Source organism: Acartia tonsa, chromosome 2 (genome assembly GCF_053477335.1).
Source record: "Acartia tonsa isolate MP-2025a chromosome 2, ASM5347733v1, whole genome shotgun sequence".
NCBI lineage: Eukaryota > Metazoa > Arthropoda > Copepoda > Calanoida > Acartiidae > Acartia > Acartia tonsa.
The window spans coordinates 37,341,165-37,365,345 of NC_137261.1; the positions used below are offsets into that span (position 1 = coordinate 37,341,165).

At 30.6% G+C, this 24,181-nt stretch overlaps 2 protein-coding genes across 4 annotated transcripts in view; both read left to right on the plus strand.

Moving 5' to 3' along the window:
- Exo70 (exocyst complex component 7) overlaps positions 1-6,911 on the plus strand; it is a 43,684-nt gene extending 36,773 nt beyond the window's left edge. Inside the window, exons 19-21 of one of the 2 annotated variants that reach the window (XM_080150702.1) lie at positions 1,341-1,448; positions 5,535-5,642; positions 5,945-6,911. In XM_080150702.1, the coding sequence (XP_080006828.1) occupies positions 1,341-1,448; positions 5,535-5,642; positions 5,945-6,085 (357 nt within the window). In that variant the 3' untranslated portion in view covers positions 6,086-6,911. Of the gene's footprint in view, positions 1-1,340; positions 1,449-4,737; positions 4,873-5,534; positions 5,643-5,944 lie in introns of those variants that run through there. The other variant, XM_080150703.1, reaches the window with a different exon arrangement.
- On the plus strand, positions 6,865-23,568 carry LOC145311730 (PHD finger protein 12). Of its 2 annotated transcripts, none has more exons than XM_080150700.1 (26): positions 6,865-7,076; positions 7,374-7,500; positions 7,789-7,872; positions 8,014-8,133; positions 9,334-9,410; positions 9,843-9,968; positions 10,244-10,343; positions 10,681-10,772; positions 11,161-11,302; positions 11,760-11,860; positions 12,133-12,195; positions 12,330-12,387; positions 12,711-12,852; positions 13,547-13,630; positions 13,899-13,982; positions 14,179-14,303; positions 14,553-14,631; positions 19,453-19,604; positions 19,963-20,056; positions 20,156-20,257; positions 20,515-20,592; positions 20,763-20,835; positions 20,981-21,112; positions 22,410-22,562; positions 22,752-22,887; positions 23,440-23,568. In XM_080150700.1, exons 1-26 carry the CDS (start codon positions 6,922-6,924, stop codon positions 23,554-23,556), a joined length of 2,796 nt encoding a protein of 931 aa, XP_080006826.1. In that variant the 5' UTR covers positions 6,865-6,921; the 3' UTR covers positions 23,557-23,568. The 2 variants fall into 2 exon arrangements, with proteins under 2 accessions (XP_080006826.1, XP_080006827.1); XM_080150701.1 differs by having other exon boundaries at positions 13,547-13,625; positions 13,897-13,982.
- Positions 23,569-24,181: the final 613 nt, after the last annotated feature.

Below are 24,181 nucleotides of genomic sequence, written 5' to 3' on the forward strand. Positions count from 1 at the left end.
AAATTATTTGTTATAATCCTAAAGAGTTTGCATTTATGTGTAGAAGGTTGTGGATTAAGCTTGTATTAGAATTTTATGTAAACTTATTAGTAGCGCAGCTACTCTATTATTGCTTATGTCTGTCTGTCACACAACGTTCTTTACGCTGAGTTTTGATAATTGAAAATAGATTTATTTTCCCAGTGATGATATAGTTATTTCTCGCATCGTATTATAAACGGCTTTTCGCGGATAACCATATAGAATGTACAATTATAAGATTAAAACCAGTTTTTTAGCCCCGAGGTGCCGAAGGCACGGGCAAATTAAAACTGGTTTTAATTTTATGTTTGTACATTTTTATATTCTTAGAAAGCTGGATATAATACGATGCTAGACATAGTTTTTTCGTATGGATGAGAACCGGTTCCTATCCACCGGATTCGAATGAATACGAGAAAACAAATTATCCATTTTGTAGATTGAAATTATTGTTGGAAAAATTTGTATACTTTGTATACTGCTTGTTTGTACAACCCAACAGTTACTAACGCAATGAAGAAGAGTCCTTATTTATAAATCTTTAAGGACCAGTATAATTTACAATTCAATGTCATCTCGTTCCTTGAGAAAGTCGCATATTATTACCTCCCTCTTTGCCCCGCTTTTAACGTAAACACTTCCTCTTATATATTTGTTAGTGTAGAAATGATTAGCAATACTCATGGAAATGATCAATCTTGTTATTAATATACATATTTCCGTATTAAAAAGTGATATAACAATATATCCTTTCTTTTATTAGGATTTACTATTACAGGGATGCATTTATAGCCATAAATTAAAAAAATGATAATTACCAGTAAGGAAATAGATTAAAAGGGAAAAGTAGGTTGCGGGTAAAATCCGTAAAGTTGTGTGTTTAAAGGCTTAAAAATAGTAGTAGAACGATAATGTTCACTATATATGTGTATTTCTTATTGAAAAGAACTATAGACAACATTTTTTTTTTAATTTAACATAATTTTTTATCGTTCTACTACTGTTTTTAACTTAAAACACACAACCTTTACGGATTTTCCCCGCAACCTACCTTTCTTTTTCTCAGTCGTTGGCATAAAAACTCTGGGTACTTTTATTAAATCTTGATAAGATTTTACAAACTCGAGGTTTTGAAACTTTTCAACCAATAATTTTAATCTACAAAACGAATAATTTAATCCATCCTAATTTGGGATTGAACATCAATATACCGTCTTATTTTTAATTACAAATAATATATATTTATTGAAAATATACAAGAATTATAATTTTAAAAGTTATTACCTAGAATCTTTGTTGGAAATAAATATGTATTTTAGTCTTGGGAGCTGGTATTACAGCATATATGGTCCGCAGAAACGGATATACCCACAGCCCTACTTATGGCTCCTGGAAAACTTCAAGATAAATACTGCAAAATTATAAAGGTACGTTATGTAAAAATGTATTTGTGAAGCATCTTGACTAAAATATTAGCATAATTTAATAGTCCTAAAATAATCAAAATTCGTTTTTTATAATCATCATAAATAAAAGAATAATAACATTACTTTTTTGTCTTCATAGAAAAATATTTTGTAAGTGGTTTCGGAAAAGAATTTTTAAGAAGTAAAAATTCACCATAAATTAAATACCTATGTGTATAAAAAATTGGTAAATTGAAAAAGAAAATTGCATTTTTTTACAATATTTTGGTAGGTGAGGAAAATTTGAAGAAAAGTTTTAAAAATAACAATCTATTATTTATGTGTTCTCTTGTTTCTAAAAGAATAGAGGAAGATTGCATTTGAGCAATAAAAACTTTTTTAAAAGAAGGAGGTTTTTAATGCAACCATCTCGTAATTAATGTATAAATGGCACTTAGAATTCGAATTTCGATCTGAAATTTTGCATGACTAATCCTTGGTAGGTCTATTTTCCCTAAATCGAACAAAAAGTTGGAAAAGTAGCGGCTAACGGCTGGCGGCTCAGCCGTTTAGCTATATTCAGGGCGACCACTGCATACTATATATACTATTTATACTATATAGGATGAATTTGGATACTATATCATACTATATGATCAAAATTTACTATATATACTATATATTATTACCTTTACTTGACCAAAATTTACTATATATACTATATAATATTACATTTATATAACAAAAAACGAATATTGTCAGTTTTGTGACAACGCCTCTTAAGGAGCGTTTTGTCTTATTTTCACAGTAGGTTTTCTCCTATTTCTAGCCCCTGCGGGGGACTCATAAGATACTGTGATAAGACAAAAATGTATAAAGCTCTACAGTAAAAAAGAGATGAAGAAAATCCTTTAAAATATATTTTTGTTTGTGATTTTGATTTAAATATCAGTTATTTTTCTTAGAATTAACTTAAGGGTGAGGGGGAAGTTTTACCACTTTCGCTTACTCCGTGATTATTATGCTATGTATTAATGTGAGACTATAGGGTATTTGGGATAAAAATTTACTTTTGGGTAATAGTTGACTTATATCTAATAATTTTTTTTGATAAGTTTCCAGGTTCAGGTGCTGCAGGCAAAAAGGTGGTTTCTGGACAGGTAAAAAAAAAATGTAAAATTTAGAATTCAACTTATTAAACAAAATATGCATCTTTTTGGATGTTATTAACATATATGAAAAAATTGAAAATTAGCTCCCAGGGAGGGTCAAGCCCTGCAGGCCTCCAGCTCCACTCTGGATAGGTAAAAAAAAAAAAATTCTTATTTTAAGAGTAAGAGGTCAACTTATAAAACAGAATGTATTTATTGGATCTTATTAACATATCTGAAGAAAATATATAAATCGACCTCCAAGTTCAGGTCCTGCAGGCCTTTAGGTCCACCCTTAACAGGTAAACAATCAAATTTCTTATATAAAGAGTTAGAAGTCTATTTATGTAACATAATATGCATTTATTTGAATAATATTAACATATCGGGATCCAAGTTTAGGTTCATTCAGGACAGGTAAAAGACTCTAATTTCTTATTTGAAGAGTTCAAGTTCAGGCCTCCAGGTTTTCTCTGGACAGAGTTTACATGGAAGCCTGCAGCACCTGGACCTGGAGGTCTATTGTATTTTTGCTTCGGATATGTAAATAACGTCTGAAAAGATGCTTATGGTGTTTTATAAACTAACCTCTAACTACATACATAAGAAATTTTGATTTTTACCTGTCCAGAGGTCATCTGGAGGCCTGCAGCATCAAAACCTGGAGGTCGATTGTCATTTTTTCTTTAAACATATAAATAGCATCTATAAAGATGCTTATCTTGTTTAATAAACCTCGGCGTTATCCTCTGAGTCTGCAGAGTCTGCAGGACCAGAACTTAGAGGTCGATTTTAATTTTTTTCTTCAGTATGTTTATAACATCCAAAAAGATGCATATTCTTTTTTATAAGTTGACCTCTAATTCTTCAAATTAGAAATTTGATTTTTTTACCTGTCCAGAGTTTACATGGAGGCCTACAGGACCAGAACTTGGAGGCAGATTTAAATTTTTTCTTCATATATGTTAATAGCATTCAAAAAGATGCATATTTTGTTTTATAAGTTGATCTCTAACTCTTCAAACAGAAATTTTATTTTTTTTACTTGTCCAGATAGCCTGCAGGGTATTATCCTCTTAGAATTTTTTTTTCAATATTGAACTATGAACTCTGGTCGCAGCGCTCGGCTCCCTAGCCTGCATAGCCGCAGCGCTCGGCCCCCTTGCCTGCCTAGCCGCAGCGCTCGGCTCCCTAGCCTAAAACCTAACCTAACCTAAAATAGTTGTTCGTCGGTAGTCGGGGGGGGGGGGGGGGGGGGGGGGGGGGGGGGTACAAAATTGAAAAAAAATTTCTAAGAGGATAACGCCGCCTGCAGCACCTGAACCTGAGACCTATCCAAAAAATTGATTTAAATATATGTGAAATACTAACCAAAAGTAAACTTTTATCATAAATAACCTATAGTCTCACATTGATACCTTGCCTAATAATCACAGAGTAAGCCCCTTATATGTGAAATTGCTTTGATAACAGCTATGCTTTGAGTTATTATTGATGATGTATATACTATGTATTACTAAATAATTCTAAGTCCGATACTATATCATACTATATGAGTTTTAAAAAATATACTATATATACTATATGGATTTTAAAAATATACTATAAAAATACTATATTTTTGGGGTTTTGGAGTGGTCGCCCTGTATATTAATGCTATTTTCAAGGTAAATCCATCACGAAAACTATCTCCACATAATACTCTTTTCCGCTCCAAAACGTTTTCAAACGGTTTTAGCCAGTAGTTGTTAGTACTAGAAATCTAAAAAAAAAAATTTGTATCATTTCACATGATTTAAAGCAAAAATATGTTTCAAAAAGTTGATTCCTACGTAATATATGACAGATTTGCCCTAAAAATAGCCAAAAAAAAAAACGGCTAAACGGCTGAACCGTTAGCCGTTACTTTTTCAATTTTTTGTTCGATTTAGGGAAAATAGAACTACCAAGGATTACTCATGTAAAATTTCAGATCATAATTAGAATTCTAAGTGCCATTTATACATTGATTACGAGATGGTTGCATTAAACCCCCCCCCCCCCTTTAAAAAATATGTATCTTAAGTTTTAACATATCCATTATTAATGGATTTAATCATGTGATAGAACAACTTGCCAACGTACAACGTATATATTCTTTATGTTATTCCATGTTTTAGGATAAGTTTACTGGATTTAACTATGAGATAGAACAACTTACCAATGCAATGTACATCGAAGATATTCTTTATATTATTCCATGTTTTAGGATAAGTTTACTGAATTTAACGATGGTATAGAACAACATGCCAGTTTACAATGTAGATATTCTGTATAATATTATTAGTATTCTATGTTTGAAAATATGTTTACTAAACTTAACCATGAGATAGAACAACTTGGCAATGTACAGCGTAAATATTCTTTTTATTATTCAATGTTTTAGGATAAGTTTACTGGATTTAACCATGAGATAGAACAACTTGCCAGTTTACAATGTAGATATTCTGTAATATATTATTAGTATTCTATGTTTTAAGATAAGTTTACTAAACTTAACCATGAGATAGAAGAACTTGCCAACGAACAGCGTAAATATTCTGTATATTATTCCATGTTTTAGGATAAGTTTACTGGATTTAACCATGAGATAGAACAACTTGCCAGTTTACAATGTAGATATTCTGTATAATATTATTAGTATTCTATGTTTCAAAATATGTTTACTAAACTTAACCATGAGATAGAAGAACTTGGCAATGTACAGCGTAAATATTCTGTATATTATTCCATGTTTTAGGATAAGTTTACTGGATTTAACCATGAGATAGAACAACTTGCCAGTTTACAATGTAGATATTCTGTATAATATTATTAGTATTCTATGTTTTAAGATAAGTTTACTAAACTTAACCATGAGATAAAACAACTTGGCAATGTACAGCGTAAATATTCTATATATTATTCCATGTTTTAGGATAAGTTTACTGGTTTTAACCATGAAATAGAACAACTTGCCAACGTACAGCGGAGATACTCTATACCTGATATGGAACTAAGAGAATCCCTTAAAAGGGACAATAAGGTAAAAATTGTGAACCCCAAGGGCCCCAATTTTGATAAACATAATAACCCCTTCTTTATGTTAAAATTATGATGACAGAGTTTTCTATATAGAGTCAGCATTCACTGTTTACCTAAGCAGTTTTACTATTTTAATCACATTATTTGAAAAAAAATGTATATGAGTTTCAAAATATAAGAAATTCAAGAAGGAAATAAACATAGCCATGGCCTAAGTTTAGGTTCCCTTTAAAGGATAGACAAACAGACAGACATGCTTCTTTATATTTACCTAAACATTTGTATGTTTTTTTTTATTTCTAGGAGTACATCTTACCAAAGTACAGCAGTTTCTATGACAAGTACGTGAACGTGTCCTTCTCAAAGAACGTGGATAAGTACATCAAGTACACACCTGCACAAGTATCAGCCCTGCTGGACAGCTTCTTTGATGTGGCCGCATAAAGTTTAGAATCAGTTTAGAATGAGTGGGAAATATAGAGAAACAAATTTACTTAAAAATTAAAGTTTAAACTGTCACTAATAGGAAAAAGTTGAAATACAAAAATAAATAAGGGAGACTTTTTAACTAAATAAATTTTATTTAATTATATCTGTGAATTTAGAAGATTTGTTTGGCTATAGAATTGTCCTGGATGATATCTGATGTGATAACTAATATAAAATAGTATTGAAATCAATAGGTAGAAAAGACAAAGTTAAAAAATGTTAAAATTCCAAAATTATAAATTAGAATTTTTTAGAGGAGAAATTTTTTAGATTTCTCTTGTACCTACCTAGTAATTTTCAACTCACTTCATACCTATCTAATCCATTTTTTTACAACTTTAATTTTTATCTTACTTGTTCAAACTTTTGTTTTGTATTATCATTAATGATTTGTCTTCCAAAGATTTATGTATGTGTTAACAATTGTTTCAAATATATTAGAACTACCTACATATATTTGCATTTTTATAATTTGATTTGTATTTTATATGATTTAGTAAAAAATTTACATTTTCATTCCAGTTTATTTGTTACAAACTGTGATAAATAATTACTCAATTTTTGTATGAAATATTGTAATTTATGAAATTGTATTTTAATAATTATACTGATGAAATAATACATATTTTGTTTAGTTCAGGTTATTACTTCATTTAAGTGTTGTTTAGCTGATTAATTACCTATTTTAATATTCGAAAACATTAGATTGTTAAAAAATTGATAGATATTAAAAAATAATCATATAATGTAAGTCACTTATTTCAGAAAATCTAAATAAAAATCAGAAAAATATGTCCGGGGTCGGAGGAGGCGGGAGTGAACCAGCAGCCAGTGGTTCTGTGACAGCTGGCAGCACTGTCTTGGACCCGGCCACATTGGCATCTGGATCTGTTATGGATCAGATGCTTAAGCTGTTTGAACCGCCAGGAGGTTATGCTACTGAACGGTAAGATTATGAAACCTGCTAAAAGTAAGGTTCAATCTTCTTTAAACCAACCTTAACAAAACTTTCTTGAGTTTGATAATCTCCGTTCTAAATTAAAACTTAACACTTAAAAGTATATAAGATAATTCTATCTCCATGCTCTGGATAGATCGATTTAACTTGTTACTTTGTTTTGGATGAAAGTTCTTAATGTTTAATGCTTATTTTTAATTTGTTTTACCTATATCTATGATCTTAAGAATTGCTTTCACAATATATTTCTATTTATGATACGTATTTTTATTATTCTTTTGGCAGGGAAGCAGAATTGCACCCCTATTTCAAACGTCCTGGACGCGGCCATAATCATGACAACTGCGACAGTTGTAGAGAAGGCGGCGCTCTTATTTGTTGTGACAGCTGTCCAGCTTCTTTCCATTTACAGGTATTTATATTTCTTTAGCTTATAGTTTAAGCATCTAGGGGCTCTGTATTCAAAGTGGTAAGCAGAGGGAAGAAAACCACATTGGGACCTATCTGAAGCTTACTTAAAAGAAGAGCTCAATCAGTTCAATAGTTATTGAAATCTTAAGCTACAGACAAAAAAAAATACTACTTAATGTGTGTGTGTGTGTAGCTATTGTTTCTAGTGTTTGGGCCTAGTAAGTAGTCATGTAATACATAATGTAATAGGATGTAATTGTATATTAATATTAATTTTGAATGATTTTAGTGTCATGACCCACCATTAGAAGACAAAGATATTCCTGAAGGAGACTGGATTTGTATCAAATGCTTTGCCTCGAAACCAAACCAGGTTTCTTTTTATTTTCCTCAATATCGTGAATATTATTTAACGAAAATAACGGCTCAAGCTAAATATGCCGGCTCCGCATCTCTGGTATTTTCTTTATTTTATTTTATTATATCTACCTAGTAAATGATTATTTTTTTCCAGAAAAAGCTGTTGTCAAGTAGTGTAAGCTCTCCACCAAAACAACGAGAAAGAGAACTAACTGATATGGAAAGGTTGGCCAAACTGGATAAAAATAAAACTGATAAAGATAAGATTGTAAAGGTAAGATAGCCTTTTTAACAAAAGATCTCTATAATCGATATCTATGGATCTTCTTTACAGGGAATCTTTTTATTGGTCTTGGGTAAGTTTAAGGATGATAACCAAGAAAAATCGCATTATTTAAAAGGGTTTTTAATACATTCAATGATGTATCACATTGGAATATAAAAGACAATCTTTAATTTAAAACTGATGTATATATGTTTCTTTCTTTTTTTGACTCTTCATACCTATCTATTACCTAGGCTTTTCCTTTTTTTTTTTAATTTTGATAATAAGGTATATGACAATTCAATTTTTTTAAATAATAATGAAAGCAGGGTTGTCATTTTGGGCGGGCGCTTTTGGGCGGGCAGTTTTGGGCGGGCGCTTTTGGGCGGGCAGTTTTGGGCGGGCGGTTTTGGGCCGCCCAATATAAGGTCCTTTTGGGCACCCCCCTTTTAGGGCGAGAGAAAAAGGGGAGGGGGTTAAAAAAGAGGGGGGGGGCGGGCCTATTTTTTGGATGACTAAAGTAACAGGATGTGTGTCTATGTGTGTGTTTGTACCGAAGGATCTCGCTAACCGCTGAACCGATCGGGTTCTCCTTAACAGGGTAGCTTCTCATAGGTTCTTGAAAGGTTTATAACTATTTTGGGGGAGGGTACCACCACCCTCCTAAGAGAAATCGCCCCTAGAAAAAAATTACACTCCCCCAAAACCTTTTTTAAATTTTTTAAACTAAAAATAAAAATGGGGGGAGGAAACCCACAGCCCACCCAAAAAAAAAAATTATTCCCCCCCCCCCCAATTTTTTTCTACTTTTTTTTCTACTTTTTTTTCAAATCTAATACAATAATTGGATTATCAAATTTGACTCTCCCCTCCTCAAGTGCCCCTAGAGGCCGTAGCCGCTAGTTAACTATATAGATTAGTAAGCTTTTTTGTAGCTAGAGAAGGATTTCGCTAACTGCTGAACTGATATTGTTCTCCTTTTCAGTGGAGCTTTTATAGGTCCTGAGATGGTTTTAGGCTATTTTATTTCTAATAATAAGTCTAGGTATGGTTTTAGGCTAGGTATTTTATATCCTTTTTATATGCTTTTTACGACATTTGCCCAAAACCACTTTTGGGCGCCCAAAACCCTTTTGGGCAATGGGCCGCCCAATATCAAAAAAAGTGCCCAATTCGACAACCCTGAATGAAAGAAATGTATTTTTATAGGCAAAAGACAACGAGTGGAAGCCGAAGAAAAAGAAAGAAAATGATGTTGAAAGCAACAGACCTACCAGGGCAACCAGGTACAAAATATACGAAGTTAATGAACAGTAGGTACAAATTTTGATTTTGAAATGTAACAATTTTTTTTGTATTGAAAATCAGGGTTTAGTAAATTTTTAGGTTTAATAAAATATACATAATATGAACAGTGATCTGAAGAGATAAGACAATGGATGATAAATTGATGCACACCCCAAAAGTTTGAAAAATGCTAGTATGTACGTACAAACTAACCTAGATTTAATGAATATCCCATAAGTTTTAATCCAACTTATGAGAAAACATAATAATTAAACTTGAGGACATGTTTGTCTAGTGTCTCTTGCCTTCATCAATATTGAATATAAAATTTGAAGAGGTTTAGTTCATAAAAAATGCTGATGTTATGCAAGGGTTAAAATAAGATAAAATAAGCTGTAAAGAATTAAGTCTAATTATGATTATATTTTTAGATTATTAAAGCAAGCAAAATACAATGATAATAGCACAGAGGAAGAATTTAGTGAATCTGACCTATTAGAACCAGTTGTTGCTCAACAAAATCCCAAAACTCCCACAAAATCTCCTAAAAAAGCAAAGTAAGTTTATGTTAAAAGTTTACAAATATAACATTACCTAGGTACCTACTTAATATTTTTTTATAATGATTAGGTATACTGTTAAATTTAACTTTTCAATAAAATCGCTAAGTAAAACTTAGATATAGCTGTTTTGCATAATCCAAGTATTTTCTTGTAAAATAAAGGGGGAGATGTCGGGTTCTATTCTAGAGTAACTCTTGACAAAGGTCATGCAGATAAAAACTTTGAGAATTTTGTTCTACATATTTGACTAAAAATGAATGTTTTTATAGGCGACGAACGTATTTGGATATCTACCAAGACCATTTGAAAATGAAGCCAAAACAGACAAGCAACTTGTTCCAAATTCTCTTGGATGCTGCAAATACACAGGTAAAATACTTACCTAAACATTTAAAAATTTATGGGTACAGGGAAATATCAATTGGTGGATTTATAACTAGTGGTACCTAATTTTATAAAACAAAAGCTTTTCCACACCATGCTAAAATTTCTTTACATATAATATTTTATATAGTACATATGTATTTTGAATTATTTTATTATATAGAGAGATGGAGAGGTCTATACGCCATCTAAGGTTAATTTCTCCTGATACGTGAGCTTCCCCCTCATGAAAAAAATGAAAACCTTCTTAAGAATTGTTGTAAAAAGACAATTATACTGCCTTTATTATACATTATTAAAATGTAATTTATTTATCTTTCAGAATGCTGAAGAATTCCAGTTACCTAAAAACATCCATGTGCCTGAGAAGTTCCCCTACGCCTGGAAATGGTCAACTGCAGAACAAAAACAAAGGTAGTTAGGGAGACAAGGGGGGCATAGACTGAAAATGATATTGGTCCCCAAAGTTTTGCAGAATAACTAAGAAAGGTCATCCTTAAGAACAGTTATAAGTATTGTCAGGAGCAAAGCTAATCTGTAACTGGGATATGCACAACTGCATGTTTATAAATCACTCATTTATGATGTAAACGTACTTCGTATTACCTAGGTAGTATTTTTGTAACAGTTTAATTTTTTTAGATTTCGTGAACTTGTTTTATACAGTTGAACTTTTTTGAAAGTAGGCAAACTTTCATTGTCTTATCATTTAGGAATATATTGTATTTTCAGTTTATTTTGTCCAATCAAAAATTAATGCTGTTAATAACCCAGCTGATAATGCTTTTATTATCCCATTAAGATCTCAAAGAAGTGAAGAAGCAGATTGTAAGGTGTCACTATGCTATGTTTGTGTGAAGTCAAGTCGTGTAGGACCCTTGGTGCAGTGTGATTTCTGTCCTTGCCACTTTCATATGGACTGCTTGGATCCACCTTTAGCAGAAGTATGCTTCATGGAGGGAGGGGACAATGGGCTGTTCATTTAACTAGTCCTTAAAGTTTTATAATAATATTTTCTCATTCGTTGCATTAACAACTTTGGGGACTTCTAATGAATTTTGATTGGGAGGTTCATTAATTTAAGTGTCCAAACGTTTTCCAGATACATATACGTTATCTACAGATAGGGTTTTCTATATCATCATTAGGAATGGACATAAATTTTATCGATCATTGTCTTATCCCTTTAGATCTATGGGTAGTTTCATCTTCTTTAAATTATCTATTTAGGCAGTCCAGAGAAGTAAAAAAGATTAATTGCAATTAATATGTGTCTGATTTTATTCAACAGCTGCAATAAACCGAAAAAATGCTAAAGCCAAGAAATATAATATTAATAAAACTTCTAAATTTAAAAGTACTAAATTTATTGCTTAGAGTAATTGTTATTTTGTTTGGTAGGTCCCAAGTGATGTGTGGATGTGTCCCAACCACGTAGAATCATTACTGGACACAAAACTGTCCACTAACAGAATTACTGAACGTATACATCTTTGGGAAAAGTAAGCTTTTGTTCATTTTTAATTGTTTCTTGATTAATACCTTAGAACCAACCAAAGACTTTTACAAAGCTCATCTGAAACGCTTTTTTTAATCATCAAAAATCTTTTACATAAAAACCTTACTTATTTTATATTGAAATGGTATACCTAAGTAGGTAGAGCCTTATTGATATGTTGAAATTTTTTTTTTTAATTTTCCATTTTAAAAGCATTTGATGGTCTGATGCATTTATTTGGCATTTAGGTATTCAATGATATCCATATTTTTTTAGATTTGCCACCCAGCCCATAGATACCCACATTGTTAAAACACAATTCATGAAAAAATGCTCAAGGTAAAAAACAAAGTTTTATTTTATTATTTAAAATTTTATGCTCTAAATAGTATTTGTTTTTTTATTGATTACTCTCACTTAATATCTATAAGTTCTATAGGTACCCCTACTTATTTATCATATTGATATTTTAGGCTAAAAAGAACATGTAGTATGAAGGCTACAACAGTTGCTTCCAGAAAAAGAGTAAAGGTAAAAATTTTTGACACTGAACTTGATGTTACATTATTTAAAACAACAAATTGTTACTGGCATGGAATCAGTGATATCTAGGAAAATAAAATAAGACAATGGACGATAAGTACACCTTATCAGTTTTCTAAGCCAATGAGAAATCTTGTAATTAATTCTTTTAGGACGAGTATAATTTATAGTCCAATTTTCTTTACAGCCCTGGTTATAACGTATCCCTTGTGTTTTAACTTTGTTTCCTTTAAAGTCTCAGTTTTGTTAGTTATATAGAATTATTAAAATGAAACGACATCACATTATTTTCAACAGCTCTGTGTTTGCAGGTACCTGAATATGTAAAGATGCAGTACAGACGTCCAGTCAGCCTGCTACCTGGACCTGGATATCACAGATGGATGGATCCTACACATGTCAGATCTCAAACTCTAAACCTCAAAAGGGCAGAAGTAGATAAAGATGTTACAAGTAAGTTTTTTCATTGTAATTAAATTTTCTGCAACAGATATGGTGGATCTACTGCAGTTCACGGTAAAATATTGCTGGTAACGAATATTGCCAAAAATCTATGAATTTTAAAGGCTGCCAAACGGCTAAACGTACAGATCATGCCCGCACACTTTTTCAAGCAGCATAAGAAGGCCTACAAATAATCTGGAATAGCCATAAATCAAAAATGCATAATTATCTCGCAGTGCAGAGAAATGCGCCAAAAAGGCCTATTTTACGCGTTTTTTCTTCAGTGAAGCTTTCCCTGTGCATCATTGGATCTTGGCTATTTCAGATTATTTGTAGGCCTTCTTATACCGCTCAAAATGGTGTGCGGGTATGATCTGTACGTTTAGCCGTTTGGCAGCTAGCAGCCTTTAAAATTCATAGATTTTTGGCAATATTCGTTACCAGCAATATTTTACCGTGAACTGCAGTAGATCCGATATGGTTATGTTTTTTGTTTTAAACCCTAGGTTCTTTAAACCCACTTAGCCTTGATGTTTATATGGAAAGATATAGAATTCTAGTGTTGAAAGATGCTAACCACAAATATAGCTCAGATTTAGAACATATTTCGATTAGTTATTTACATTTACCTAATCCTTGTCAACCTTTTACCCTATTCATTTATTCACAAAAAAAGTAAATTATTGATACCTAATTATTTTAGTGTCCTCATTTGGAGATGGAGAGGACGAAATTGCTCAAGAAGAAATTGATTTACCTTTAACAAGAACAAACACTGACAAAGATGGTGATTTTCTAGCATTCACTTAAATATTATGACAAATAACCTATCGTTTGCTTGTTGTCAACCTTAATGGTCCGTGCTTCTTACCACTTAATAAATCAAACGCTTTCATACAGTCTAAAATACAATAATAAACTTAACGAATATCAGGTTTTTGATATTTCAAAAGGAAAAAAATATATCATGTGTTTAGTTTTATATAATTCGATTTTAGATCTTGTATTATAAAAACAAAAACTTAGCGCTAGAAAATCATACAACGTTTGAATAGATAATATGGATGAAGAAACTACATCTCAAGAATCTTTTGACAGTGAAACACCTACGTATCAAAAAGATGATGATTCTAAAACTCAGGAATTGTATATTTTTAATTTCTTGTGAAAAGCAAAAAGATTGATATTTTGTAGATATCTAAAAAAAAACAATGTTAATAATATTTATTTTGCAATTTATTGTCATGATCCTATCGATTGATCCAATTTTACCTTCCTCATATTGTTTTAGTAAACAAAACATTATAGCTTAACAAATAAAAAATGGGCAACACTAGACTGAGACTGATACCTCCCAGAAAATGCTGGAAGAAGTAGAACTTGGTCCTAAAGAGGATACAAACAGTGTATCAGAAGATGTTGTTAGCATGGAGGACTTACCATCTCAATCTCTTCCTATGGTAATTATTCATACGTACTTGTAAAGAGAGATGATGTGTTCAAGGCACACTCATTATAACCATCCAAATATGGGGATAAATGCCTAAAATAGATGGATTTGAGTAGCGTGCAAGATGTACTATTCTTATTGGACCCTGAGTTTAGGTTATTAATCACCCTTGAAAGTCCACATAGTATAATCAAGTTTTTTTTAAGCAACGCTGCTTGTTGACAAAAACATCTTTGTTGACTTTCTGATTTTTTTTCAGGACAAATCTACAGATTCTGAATCTGAAGATTCCGAGGCTAAAACTTTGGAACCACAAGAAGAAAACTCTACAACACAGGGTAATTAAACTTTCAATATTTTTTTGCGGCCATCTGTAGAACACTGCATGATAGACTCGAAATAAAGTATTACCAAACTTTACCAATAAACTGTAAACAAATATGATAAATATACAAGCAAAATAACAAGTTAATGTTGAGATTCAATTCCTTCTCGTTCCTTCTTAAGCATAAAATGAATTTGAAAATTTTTAACATAAACTTTAATATCCTTATCAGGATGTTGATTTTATATGTCGTCTTTATGACAGGTGAAGATGTTATGAATATATTTCTTAAATTATGTATATAAAAAAATATTGTACGGTAATATCAAATTAAATTAAAAATAATTTGTTTTTTTTTGTTTTTTTTTGTACCAGAATCATCCCTGCAATCACAGTTATGGAATCTCGACCACAAAGAATTTTTTATCCAATCTTGACAAGTGAGGTATTTTTGGAAAGAGGAATATACATAGAAAACGCCTATGTAAATTAGAAAATCCGCAGAAATCATATTTGCAAGTTATTTGCAAAAATCTGCAATGTTAATTTGCAAAATTAATTTCATGCCTTAAATGACAGATTTAGACAAAAATCTTTAAATGAAATGTGTTTATCTATAAGTTTAGAACATACTTAAGGCAAAAAAAATTTCTTTAGTGTTACTTTTTTTACCTTATATATGAAAAAAGTAGTTTCTCACATTTTATGATAAAAAAAGGTATAGGAACAAAAAAATGTGTTTTTTCTTGATGTAAACACAATAATTGGCATAAAATATATCATCCTAATTGTAAAAATCAGATATAGACTCCTTTTTAGAGTCAATATAGTGCAAAAAGTAACCAAGACATTTTTGCAAAGTATGAAAATCTAAAGAAAATAGTTCTTTTTGCTTTTGATATACATATCAGATAAATGTATTTAAAATTAGTGATCAAAAACTATAAAACATGTTATAATTTTTTTAACACTGTCATTGATTAAATTGCACTTTTAGGTTTGAGAATTACCGAAGTAGTGCATAAAAACTCTTTTTATGTAGTAATTAAACAAAATAAATGCCAAAAAACCAACTACAATATGGTCTACTGTATTATAAAAAACGCCTAATTGTCGATTTGAATTTATTTTGTTTAATAACTTAATAAAAAGAGTTTTTATGTGCAACTTTGGTAATGAGTAAACCTAAAAGTGCATTTTAATCAATGAAAGGGTTGAAAAAAGTTATAACTTGTTTTATAGTTTTTGATCACTAATTTTATATACATTTATCTGATATGTATATCAAAATCAAAAAGAACTATTTTCTTTAGATTTTCATACTTTGCAAAAATGTCTTGGTTACTTTTTGCACTATATTTGCTCTAAAAAGGAGTCTATATCTGATTTTTACATTTAGGATGATAGATTTTATGCCAATTATCGTGTTTACATCAAGAAAAAACATATTTTTTGTTCCTATACCTTATTTTTATCATAAAATGTGAGAAACTGCTTTTTTCATATATAAGGTTAAAAAAGTAACACTAAAGAAATTTTTTTTGCCTTAAATATGTTCTAAACTTATAGATAAACACATTTCATAAAAAGATTTTTGTCTAAATCTGTCATTTAAGGCATGAAATTAATATTGCAAATTAACATTGCAGATCTTTGCAAATAACTTGCAAATATGATTTCTGCGGATTTTCTAATTTACATAGGCGTTTTCTATGTATATTCCTCTTTCCAAAAATACCTCACTTGTCAAGATTGGATAAAAAATTCTTTGTGGTCGAGATTCCATAACTGTGCAATGAAAGAAGAAAAAAATTTGTTTTGTTTTACATAGCAGACTAAATGTATTATGATAACATACAACGTCTCTTTGTGAGTTCATATTTATAATATTGATTTTTATAAATGAATTAATGAAAAAATATTTGTTTGAAATTTGACTAAATGTCATATTGTATAATTTACTTAATTCTTAACAGTCGAGCCCCTTGCCGCATCTTTATCGGTCGGGGGTGAGGAGGGTGGTGTTCGACGCCCCCTCCCCTATTATCTGAGCCACTATTAGAGCTAGAGGTCTTAAAATTTCTGTGTATGTCCCCTGTTTGATAATAAATTTCCGACTATAAGTGATTCAAAGTAAATTTTCGCTTTCTTCATCCTTTTATTTAACAACCTTTGTTTTTAGGTCCTTTTTTACTTAAATATTACTAACGGCTGCCTTTATTTTTTTTTTTATTAATATCTTATTTTCTACTGAGAGCTACAATTGAATTTTCATCAGAGCATATTTAAATAAATTTGTATCTACAAATAACTTTCTTCTTTAATTATAGTTAAGTAGTTAAGTGCTGCTACTCTATAATTACAATCTTCTTTAAAAGGACTGTTAATGTTTATGATAATTCATATTAGATTTCAGCAATGTGAAGCTGCTTTGTTTAGGAGTGAAAGGGTGTTTGAGCTAATACTATTCAGAATCAAATCTTTAGTGGTGAAGCTACTCTATAATTCACTTTTTCTGTGTGTTAGTTAGTCCGTAACACTAAGGGGAAAATGTAATTTTCTTAGGTCTTATTGGAGACAACTGAAATATTCAGTGAAGATTCTTTTGACATTTATTCTTCACAATGCCTTTTTGTCTGTCTGTTGGTCATGCTTCAAAAGACATATTACATATTCTCTCCTCTCATTTGTATTTGTTAAGAAAACTTAACATCTGCTATCACTTTGTGCATTTGACCATTACAAGATTTTTTGTACTTTGCTACTAATGGTTGTTGTCATAAATGTTTTATTTTGACAATGATCAAAGTATAACCCAATAAATTTAAGCATGTTAGTTTGTTCTGAAATTTTTGCAAGGGGGTACTTTCATGAATAAAAATATATCACAAATTCAGTTTGTCAAAAATATTAATAAGAAGAATGTTCATAAAAAAATAATACTAAAATTTTTGTTCTGATCCCACAATATAAGTTTTAAGTTAGTGTGAAACTGCATTTTGATACTCCGTGCATCATTTTACCCACAAACCTGTCGCATAACTCTTTTTTAAATTTGAATCCCAAAAAAGCTTGGGTGTCTTTGATTTTTATCCTTATATAACAGTAACATGATGTCTATTTATCTATTTTTCTCAAAGGATCTCGCTAACTGCTACCAGATATGGTTTTTCTTTACATTAAAGCTTTATATACATATGTCCTGGCCATGTTTATAACTATTTTGGGAAAGGGTACCTCCACAATATAAAAATTGCTCCTAACAAAAAATAACCCTCTAAAATTTTTGAAAAACTATGATCTTAAGTGTAGTTGCGACTCTCCACCCCCCCCCCCCCCTCCCTCCCCTTCCTATCCCCAAGTGTCCCTAGAGGATTTAAGGGTACGTAGCCGCTAGTCCTTATATGGAAATAACGGGATGTATGTATATCTGTCTCTAGCAAAGGAACTCGTTATCCGCTGAACAGATGTGGTCCTTGTTTTTTTTTTGTAAAACTTAAATTAAAAAATAGAGGGGATTAAATTCTAGTGCCCATAATGATTGCTGGGGGCGTAGCGTTTTTAGCATGGCAAGCATCGTTTTAGAATTAAAAAGAAAATAAATGTTTCAGTTAATAACAACCCAACAAATAATGTCTATAGCAATTTGATCAGCTGATTGGTTTTAATACTAGATGTTTTTTTAGGTAGTGCAGCTACTCTAAATCTAGGAAATAAATCTAATTTTGCTTAGAATTTACTTTTAGGTGTTTTAAACGTTGTAAATTGAAGATTTTATTTTGATAATTAACATTTTACAACAATACCCTCTATAAACTGTGAGGAAGTTTGATAAAATTACGTTTATTTTGCAAGCTTTTTTAAAAATACTTCATTATTTTTATAATTCTGACAAAATAGATTTTCTGTTTAAGTAAATAACATGGCCACAAAAAGGTTTAAGCAGTTATTGAAATATTTTATTACCATTCTTGCTAATTAAATAGTCGTTAACTATGTTTAATTTGCATTTTTTTAAAAGACAAGAAAAATATTCTACTTAAATGCTACTTTTATGAAGTTATCTTAAACCTTTTCCAAAAGTTTGTTTTATAAAAATATTTTATTTTCCATTGATTTTATTGATTATATAGGTTAAAAATATCAAAAGTATTTTTTAAAGGCTATAGATTAATTTGGATTAATTCCAATTTTTAATTTTTTAAATTTTTTTCAAATCTGAAAGAATATGCCTGTCTTTTTAAAGAATAGATTATATAAAAAAAAAACTAAATTAAACATATTCAGGCTATCAAAAAGTTAAAAATATTTTTTTTTTACTATTAAATCGCTAATTTTTAAAATCATTAGATTTTAAGCTTATTTTGCATGGAAACACACTTTTTCAGTCATTTCTTCTCAACAATGGATCTTAAATGATTATTACTGAAAACTTTTATGAAAATGTTATTAACCAAAACTCCAAATAAAGGAAATAATTGCCGTTTGCAAAAATGTGTGCAAAAAGTTGCCAATATCTCGTTAGAAGGGACTTAATGGATTTTAATTTTTACTGCTTACGACTTAGTGGACTATAAACTATTAGAAAAGTATCACTTCAAGGTGGAATTTTAAGGGTCAACTTTTTTTCTTTTAAAATTCGCAGTGAGAATTGTAATTAATAAATTGTCATAATTATCATAATTAAGTATATTATTTATTTATAAAATGAGACCGAAAATTAATGATATGCCCAAAACTAACTTTAAATAAGTGTAAGATCAAGAATTAAATTAGATAAATAAAAATAAAAATGAAAATAATTGAGAAGAAAAAAAACATAATCTTTTTGTAGAGCAATCTTCAGATGTACAAATTGACTGTAAACCCAAACCAGTCAGCCTGTTTGACAGTTCCAGCCTGGATCAATCCATGGACTCTTTGGTATCCGCAGACAGCCAAGAAAGCTGGAAGCCTAAACCTACCATCAAGGATGCATATTCTCAGGTACGACTAATAATATTGACTATCAGCAGGCGTGTAGACTTAAATCTTGGGCAACAATGCAAACGAATAGGCATAAACTGAATTGATTATGTAGTTCTATTTAGTTTTGAACTACTTTTACTTTTTTTTGCCTTACACTGCTAACATGTTTACTACTTTATTATTGTCTAGGAGAGATTTTAACTCACAGTTAATATTTAAAGACGTTTGATTTTGTTTGGTAATATTTTTTTATTGAAATCGACGTAGGTAGCTTTCAACACATGTGTTTACTCAAAGAATTGCAAGAATGGTAATTTTAATTGAGAAAGACGTCATTAAGTCAACCTTCCACATACTTAATTTTATAATAATTCAGGAAGAATTGGAATGGGTCTCGTCGCTGGTGTCCTTGCAGACAGAATTGCTGCGTCACAAACTTGGAAGATCAGGCGAACAGACAAACAGTAGAGGTTAGTAGTATATTAGATATTAAAACAACAAAGTTAAAAAATGTTTCAGAACTTGATAAAGGTATTAATCCATAATCCACAAATATTATTTATATTTAGACCTGGATACAAGTCTGGAATGTAATGAAAGGTTACCATCTCAGGATAGGTTTGAGGATCTGCCTACAGGCGCAAGGTCTCCCAACAGCTCAACCGTGTCAGGTAAATAGCCTGTTAAAGAATTTAGCTTTCTGGAATTTACAGTAATTAATTGTTTGTAACTCCCTAAATATGATTAAATCATTAAAAGATATAATTTCCAGTATGGCTTCGAAACCGATTAATATCCGCTGGATTAGAACCGGTTCTCATCCATACTGGTTTTAATCTTATACTTTCATTTTAATATCTGCGGAAAAGCTGTCTTTAATACGATGCTATTAAAAGCTATTATTACTTTCACCAATTTTTTTTGTTAGGAATAAGTTACTCTGGTAAGGTAGCTGCGGAACATCAGTTGTTAGAACAGCTACAAGATTATCTAATAACACATTCAGGTATTCAAAAAAAAAATTTGGTAGCTAAGCCATAAACTCTTATCTGTATAATAAATCATCGTGTTTAATATTTAAATATTTTTATCAAGAATTTTTTTTAAAATCATTAAAATACTAAAATAAATAAACCAAAAACTGCAACCAAAATTTGAAATATTAATACTTTTCAGAAGTGGACAATCTTGACCCAATAGTATTAAAATATCTGGCCGCTAAACAGATCAACAAACTACTTCCAAGCAGGTTATAATTATTATTTCTATTAGGTCGATAACTCCCGTTGAATGTTTTAAATTTTATTTTATTTTTATATCAATGTACTTGTCCTACTTTCAAAGTACCTATTATAAGTCAATATTTCTAATAAAAAAATCATATTTTAATTTAGAACAACATTGCTGCAATCAAATGTACGATCACGGGCTTCGCTAACTCCTGTTGGGTCCCGAGTACAACCATACTACATGCAGTACAGAACTTTAGACATTGGAACTGGGCCTGATATTCATCTTAATTTGAGGTAATATATTCGAAATACTTTTCCTACACTAGTTAATTCTTGTTCAATAGTAGAAATTATAAAGTATGGAGGGTGGAAAGCTGCAGAAATCAATATTACTTGGAAAAGTATGAATATTTAATTGTCCTATATTTTTTATTTTAATTAGAGAAGGAGAATTTCTAAAGAAGGTGTATAAATTTTTTTGCTTTTTATTTAAGATAGCTAGCCGGTTCTTTTAGTAAGTAGTAGATGTAAAATTTTTCATAGAATTCAGATATGCAATCGGTTTTTTTGTAGACCTCTTATTTTTGAAGTAATTTAAGTTTAAAAAAAAAATAATTAAGTCGGTTTTAAGGTACTAAAACGCAACAAAATAAAAGAAGAAAATGGCCAGTATGAACAAAAATAGTAAGATCTTTAATTTGACACCTTACTTTTAAAATTCTGTTAAGTAATTATTTGAAAAATCTATTTTGTTAACCTTGGATTAATCAAAACTTTGAAATTAGCTTGAATAAAACCTGAACAAAACCTAAACAAAAGACAATGCAATGTAGCAGATATTTTTTAAAAACAAGAAACAATAATGTATTTTTAATTGCATTGTTTTGAAGTTTATAAACAGACTGATGCATATTTGTTCATAATTTTTCATTCTTTACATGTTCTGTAATATCACTATATTTATTGTAGTATCTATTGTATATATTGTATGAACGTTCTCCTTTTTTTTCGGCAATTCTATTGGTTAACTTTATAGGTTAAGCTTCGCGATTCGTCAATTTTCGCGATTTGTGATTGGCTAGTTTAGTAGTTACAATTCTTAAAATAAACTTTTTATTTTTTTTATTTTTTATTACAATTTTTTAAAACTTTTTCAATTTCGCTTAGAATGGATTCATAATATTTTTCTGATTCTAAAGGTATATATGAACCCATATTTTTTATGTCTGTTTGATAAAATATTTAGGTTTAAAGTTTTTATTAAACCGAGATTAAAAAAATTGATTTTTTCAATAATTACTCAACAGAATTTTAAAAGTAAGGTGTCAAATTAAAGATCTTACTATTTTTGTTTATACTGGCCATTTTCTTCTTTTATTTTGTTGCGTTTTAGTACCTTAAAACCGACTTAATTATTTTTTTTTTAAAACTTAAATTACTTCAAAAATAAGAGGTCTACAAAAAAACCATTGCATATCTGAATTCTATGAAAAATTTTACATCTACTACTTACTAAAAGAACCGGCTAGCTATCTTAAATAAAAAGCAAAAAAGTTGATACACCTTCTTTATCTTTTTTTGTCATACTTAGGGACTTTGGACACTGCAACAACCTATCAGCAAGGCATGCCACCCTGTTCTATGACGAGCTCTCAGGTCAATATGAGCTCATCAACTACAGCCCATTTGGAACACAAGTAGATGAATGTTTGTACAGTCTTGATACTGCAGTCATCACTATGAGGTAGGGTAATTAAGATTTATTAAAAAACTTAATGTGATTTTCCCTAAACATAAACACAAATCATGTTCATTTAAAGAAATTTTTGCAGTCAAATGAAACAACTTCAAATGGGAATTAAGAAAGTTTTGAAATCCTTCAGTTTACTTCTATTTTGTATTTTAGGCGTTTTTTTTAATATGTACTCTTTAGGTACAAGAACACCAAAGTCCCTGAAAGTGGAGGACCTGTAATGGCTGCCCCCGGCAGTGCTCAGACCCCTTGCTACTGTGCCCCCCTCTACCCTACCCAGCAACAGGGGGATGCGGAGAGAGAGGGGGAGGATCAGGCAGGATTAAGTGATGCATAAACCTTGAATTCGTCTAAATATTCATTTCTTCCCTTCTGGGAAACATTTTGATGCTAATCCTTTCTTACATCTCAAGCTTGAATAAACTGTCTTACTTTTTAAACATTAACATTTTAGTTGCTATGATTAAAATAATTTTCCTTCTTGTCAAGTAAGCCCAAAAAATTGTTTGAAAATTGGACTTTTTCACCTTGCTGTAATAGCGCATAGACACTAGACAGATACCCTTGCTTCGGGAATTTTAAGGGATAAATTATGTATACCTAGTCCTACAATAATGATAAATAAAATTATCCCCGTTTGAAATCATTATTATTAGTTGAAAAGTTTGGATACTGCTAGTTCGTTGGTACAACCCAATAAAGATTTAAAGTTTTTAAGCTAGCGAATAAGAAACATGTTCAAAACCTTAAGTATCAATATAATTTTCAGTTCAATGTTACCTCCCTTCTTGTATTGTTGTAAAAAAAGCACTGCTTATAAATCTCAAAGTTAACTCCTGGTTACTCATCACTTAATCCCTGGCAACAGGACAGCCATAGTATGGAAGGAGGATGTGAAGGAAGTGCTTTACTTCACCATGGAAGTGTTATCAAGTTTGGGTGCCTCGAGTTTGTTTTCTCTGTGGCTGCTATTCATGGAATGTAGAATGGGACAGAATAGTTATTTATCGGAGCGTATTATAAACAGCGATAATTATATGTTTTTACATTTTAATATTCGTAGAAAACTGGTTATAATACGATATGATACATGATTTTTCAGTAAGGCATAAACCGGTTCTAATCCAGCGGATATTGATCAGTCTCGAAGCCATGCTGAAAAAAAGATTACAGAGAATTTACATAGATAGTAATTTCTTTAAACATTAATTTACTAAGATTCTTTAAAAATAGGCAAACAAAGTCAATATGAATTATAATTTCAGAGTTATTATTATGAAATATTTGAGTTACGAATGATTCATTTCTATTTTGATTTTCTAATTATCCTTATAATAAAGTAACAGGAAATTTGTGTGTTTGTATGTTTGTACCGAAGGTTCATGCTAAACGGCTGAACCGATTGGGTTCTCTTTAACAGGGTAGCTTCTCATAAGTCTTGGGAAGGTTTATAACTATTTTCTTGGGGGGTGGGACACCCTCAACCCCCCCAAAAAATGAAAAATCACCCCCCCCCCCCCCCAAAAAAAAAAAAAACACGTTATTTTATTTTTTTAACTAAAATTAAAAATGAGGGAGGGGCATCTAAAAAAAAAAAATTTTTTCGCCCT